The sequence below is a fragment of the Belonocnema kinseyi genome, chromosome 2, assembly GCF_010883055.1.
Source record: "Belonocnema kinseyi isolate 2016_QV_RU_SX_M_011 chromosome 2, B_treatae_v1, whole genome shotgun sequence".
NCBI classification, from domain to species: Eukaryota; Metazoa; Arthropoda; class Insecta; order Hymenoptera; family Cynipidae; genus Belonocnema; species Belonocnema kinseyi.
Genome location: NC_046658.1, coordinates 112,646,338 through 112,652,121, shown reverse-complemented (window position 1 = coordinate 112,652,121; position 5,784 = coordinate 112,646,338). Strand labels below are relative to the sequence as shown.

The 5,784-nt window shown below is 27.7% G+C and overlaps 1 protein-coding gene across 1 annotated transcript in view; it reads right to left on the bottom strand.

Annotated features, from left to right (window-relative positions):
- The window catches only part of LOC117183131 (metallophosphoesterase 1-like), a 50,973-nt gene that overhangs the window by 9,222 nt on the left and 35,967 nt on the right, over window positions 1-5,784 (bottom strand). Inside the window, exon 8 of the mRNA XM_033376328.1 lies at window positions 3,878-4,400. Within this exon, the coding sequence (XP_033232219.1) occupies window positions 3,878-4,400 (523 nt within the window). The remainder of the gene's footprint in view (window positions 1-3,877; window positions 4,401-5,784) is intronic.

Sequence of the window (5,784 nt, the reverse complement as noted above, 5' to 3'; positions counted from 1 at the left end):
ATCAGCCGAGGAATACGCCTGAATTTTTTCGGAGCATTTTGAGCAAAATTTTGAATTTTGCAAAAATTGTTCATATGCAAAATCCAAAATTTTGCTCAAAACACTTCGAAAAAATTCAGACGTATTACTTGGCTAATTACAAGAACTTTTTATTCTTGATGATTTTTCCGAAAAGCGCATCGTTTATTGTAAAAAAATTCATGAATGTATTCACAAAAATTTTGCCATTAAGACGCCATTTTGAAAATACTAAAACGAAAAATCGATCTTTGAACCATGGATTCTCAAAGTTGACATTTATTCCACCGGTTAGTGAGATTCCAGGTTAATTACAGACTCGAAAAGCTTTGGAAAATTGTTCACAAAAAAAAAATAGGCACGAAAAATCACGTTTTTTTTTTGTTTAAACTGCATTTTGGGATAATAAATAAATTTTTTGAGGAATTTCATTGGCACCGTCGGAAAGATGAGATCTTAACCAATAAAAATATATGTGCCTCAATTTTTTCTAGTGTCGAATAGTCTTAGTTATTGGCCGTTGAAAAGCAGTGTACCGGTAGTGGCGTTTTGGCCGTTTAAGGGTTAAACCGCTTCGAAATCCTAAATTTTCCAGTAAAAATATTTTATTTCTAAAAAAAATAGATGAATTTTTAACCGCATAGTTGAGTTTTTTTAACAAAGCAATTTTTTACCAAAAAATACGATTTTTCAACAAAATACATAAATACTCAATAAAATAGTCGAACTTTAAACTAAAAAAGATCAATTTACAATCAAATAGTTGAATTTTTAAACAAAAAAAAATTAATTTTCAAACAAGAAGATTAATTATATGCCAAAAAATAAGGTTTTTCGAAAAAATACACGAGTTTTCAACGAAATACTAAGATTTGTAAATGAAAAAGGCAATTTTTCAAACATATCGTAGAATTTTAAAACTAAAAAAAGATCAATTTTTCACCAAAAATTCAACGAATTTTCAAATAAAAAGGATAAATTGTGAACCAAAAATAGAATAATTAAGTTTTTAGTAAAAAAAAATGCTTAACCAATTAAATGAAAGTACAACTAAAATGATGGTATATTCAATTGTAATATTAACATTTTCAGTTAAAATAATTTTCAAATAAAAAAGTGATTTTCAGGAAAATAGTTACATTTACAAATATTGTCGAATTTTCAACTAAAATGATGAATCTTCAACTAGAAAAGTAGAATCTTACGTCAGAAAGATTATATTTTTCCACAAAAAAGACGAATATTTAACAACAAAAATATAATTTTTTTAACTAACAATTTTATACTTAAAAAAGTTGATTTTCAACCGAAGAGACGTGTTTTCAACTAAACCGAAGTAATGTTTAATTGGAATAGTTACATTTTCAGTTAAAAAAAAAAGTTTACAATCATAGTTATATTTTCAACTAAAATGGTGACTTTCAACTTGAATAGTTGAATTTTGAACCAAAATAATGTATTTTCATATAAATTGATGAATTTTTAACCAGAATAATTAAATTTTCAACCAAAAAGATAAAGTTTCAACCAAGAAGATTAATTTTTACCAAAAGACGATTTTTCAAGAAAATACATGAATTTTAAACTAAAAAAATACAAACTTTTAAACAAACAGTTTAATTTTGAACTAAAAACGTTCAGTGTAAAACAAAATAATAAAAAAGAAACTAATCTGCAAGAAAAGTAATTTACTTTCAACTAAAATGATGAATCTTCAAATGAAATCGTTGAATTTTAAACAAAAGCGATAAGGATTCAACCAAGAGAGTTAATTTCTACCAATAAAGATGAATTTTAGTCACACAGAATATCAGTTTTAAACCAAATATGAAGGTTATATTTTTAAATATAAAAAATTAATTTTCCACACAAGAAAATTCAACGAAAATTATGTATTTCACAATAACATGATGAATATTGAACTGAAATAGCTGAATTTTTAACAAAAAAGATAATTTTTTTTTTAGCATAAATTTATTTTCTTGCAAAAAGATTAATTTTCTACCAAACAAGACGATTTTTTCACAAATTACATGAATTCTCAATATTTTCAATAAAAAGATAAATTTTTTACCAAATAGTTTAATTTTAAACTAATAATGATCAATTATCAAACACTAAAGAAATAGTTTAAGTTTTAGTTATGAACATTATTCTTCCACCATGAAAAATGCAATCAAAGTGATGTATTTTTAACTATTATTATGAATATTTAAATGGGATACTTGAATTGCCAACCCAAAGGCGAATTTTCGAACAAAACGATTAATTTTCTAAGAAAAAAGACTTTTTTTCAACAAAATACATAAATGTTTAATGTAATAGTTGAATTTTCGATGGAAAATATCAGTTTTCATTACCAAGAAAATTAAGTTCAATTTTCAGTTTAAAAAAATTATTCTCATACAAAAAGTCAACCAAAGTGTTGAATTTTCAACTAAAATTATTAATCTTCAAGCGGAATAGTTCAATTTTAAACCAAAAAGATGAATTTCCAACTAAAGTGATGATTTTTTTACATAGAATAATTGAATTTTCAATCAAGCAAATTAATTTCTACCAATAAAGACGAATTTTCAACTAAAGAAGGTAACGTTTCAACCAAAACTAAATAAAAAACTTTCAAACAAACAGTTTAATTATGAACTAAAAATTTTCATTGTAAAGTGAAATAATAATTTGAAAAAAAACTAATCTTAAAGAAAAGTAATGTACTTTTAACTAAAATGACGAAACTTCAAATGAAATCGTTGAATTTTAAACAAAAAGAGATATGGTTTCAACCAAGAAAATTAATTTCTACCAATAAAAATTAAATTTAACACCCAAAAAGGTCAGTTTTAAACCATATATGATGGTAAGATTTTTAAATAAAAAAATTAATTTTCCACACAAGAAAATTTAACCAAAATGATGAATTTGACACTAACATGATGAATCTTAAACTGGAATAGCTTGAAAATAAACGAAAAATTTATTTTCAAACAAAAAGATTAATTTTCTACCAAACAAGACGATTTTTTTGACAAATTACATGAATTCTCAACGAAATAGTTGAATTTTTAAATAAAAAGATAAATTTTTAATCAACTAGTTTAATTTCAAATTAATAATGATCCATAATCAAACAAAAAAGGAATAATTTAAATTTTAGCTACGAAAATTATTTTTCCACCATGAAAAATTCAATCAAAGTGATAAATTTTTAACTATTATTATGAATATTTAAATGGAATACTTGAATTTTCTACCAAAAATAAGTTTTTTCAACAAAAGACGTGAATTTTTCATGAAATAGTTGAATTTTCCATCAAAAATATCAATTTTCATTTTCAAAAAATTGAAGTTCAATTTTCAGTTTAAAAAAATAGTTCTCATAAAAAAATTAACCAGTGTTAAATTTTCAACTAAAATTATTAATCTTCAAGTGGAATAGTTAAATTTTAAACCAAAAAGATAAATTTTCAACTAAAGTGATGATTTTTTACCTAGAATAATTGAATTTTCAATCAAAAACATTAATTTTCAACCAAGAAAATTAATTTCGTTAAAACCAAAAACTAAATAGTTAAATTTTCAGTAAAAAAATTAATGCTCAAGCAAAGAGATGAAATTTCAAGTAAATTGATGAAATATTCAAGGGCCATAGTTAAATCATTGCCAATCAATTTAATATTTCGTATTAAAAACAAATTAAACACGCTCTCGAAAAACATCCCTGAATTAAAAAAAAAAAAATTTTGGTTTCCCAGGCTTATGAAAATTCCAGTTATTTCGAGGTATATCAAAATTCTCTAAAAATTTCAAATTTTCCAGGTAGGATAGCAACAAGGTGCTACAAATAAAAAAAAATACTAACCATAGTGAACGGCAGCTAACTTTGGTGGTACATAGACTCCAGATTTTCTCGGCTTGGAAGCATCTTCGTCGGCATCGTTGTCTGAATCATCTGAGCTTCCATCGACTTTGCCAATGAGTGCATCGGGATTTGCTTTAAAATTGCTGGGATCGCTGCTGTTTGTAGTCCCAGTAACTGCAGTTTTTACCAGCTTGTCTATCTGATACTTGAGTTTGTGGTCGATCGGCCTGATTCTCTCCAAAACAGTTCTGATTTCGATCAAGCGATCTATCGATGGATCTCCCTCAATTCTCTCTCCGGAACATTTTCTCAATACGATGTAAGTTAAATTGATAAGGTAGGAAAGTAGCATGTGGTATTTCATCTCTAAGAAACTAAGCCCCTTATCTGTCGAAATTTCCCCTTTTTTCACGCGATCGAGCATGTTATCGACAAGCTGGTTCACCTGCAGGACATTTGCATTCATTTCCCCCAGGAGGCGAAATGCCTGGGGCAAATCCCTCTGCTCCATTTCATCGATTGCCTGCAATTAAATACAATTTATTTGATTTCATAATTCTTTTTAATTTTTACAGTATAAGAAAAATATATAGTTCCGTATTATATTTACAAAGCTCGGACTTTTCAAACAAAAATTCCGGTTGTTTTGAACCAAATCTAACCTCTTTCATGGGAAAACTTGAATTTATAACTTTCGTTAACTTTGACACTTCGGCTTCAACTTTTCTGCATAATGAAAAATGTCCTCTATTTTCCGATACAATATTCGTATTTAGTTTTTCCGAGTTTCAAACACTTTCCAACTTTTAAGTTTATTATAGTTGTAAACAACTCCAAAAGTGCCGCAACGTGACTTAAAATCACGATAATATTAGGGAAAAAGGTTACAACTTGAACTTTTATGATCAGAACATATCGTTTCGGCGACGAAAAATGCGAATAGGGGTGAAAGCCTCCGGGGGTGAAAAATCTATAGGGTGCATATATCATTTTTCGAGGCCTTCATACTTTCGGAGTTCGGAATTCCACTGGAAAATACTTAAAGTTCGTTCAAATTCGTCCGTGAAACCGCATTTTGATTTATGATTTTCTCATACTTCACGCGGAAAATCTACACGAGTTTAGAGTTTTCAGAAAAATGTCTGCCTCCAAACTGTAGGGGAAAAAAGCGCAATAATCTGCTGCCATCTTTCCTATTTACTAATGGATGACAGCGGAAAAAACAATCAAAAGTTGCCCGATTGAACTCGCGAAAAATACGTTTATTTAGGCCTCAACGTACGAAACCGGTCGGTAGAATATACTCAAAAGATCGCACTCACCTGCACCATTGTTCTGAAACAAAAATTAAGACAACAAACACATATTTAAACAACGAAACTTGCAATTAAACTGGCCCCCACGTGGGAGGATATTTTCCTTTTCAGGGTATATTTTTTCGCTTGGGAAAGGTTAGTCAAGCGACCGACTATGAGATTTCATGCTTAGTTTTAATCGTTTTAATTAGATATTTTTATAAGAAAGAAAGGTTGTATTAAAACAGCCTAGTTAAATTAAGAATTTATAAAGAAACTTTTTGTTATTGTTTAAAAACATTAATACTTTTGTTCAATGATGAAATGTTAACTTGACTTCCCGTTTGAAAGAATAACCTGAAAATGGCGTCAAATCAAAAATGCGTTTCTGTAAAAACAATTACTGGGGTTAGTTTTATTACATTTTTTGGTCAGGAAATATAATAAATCAATTTAAAAAATAGCCTTTTTAAGAAAAATTATTTTGGAGCGATTTCCTTAAAAAAATATAAGCAGATAAGCTCTTTTTGTTCGGAGCTGTCAGACTTATAGGGAATTTAGCCGGAAAAAGATGTTACTGAAACACTGACTCTTTTCTGCATGGGTTTTCAG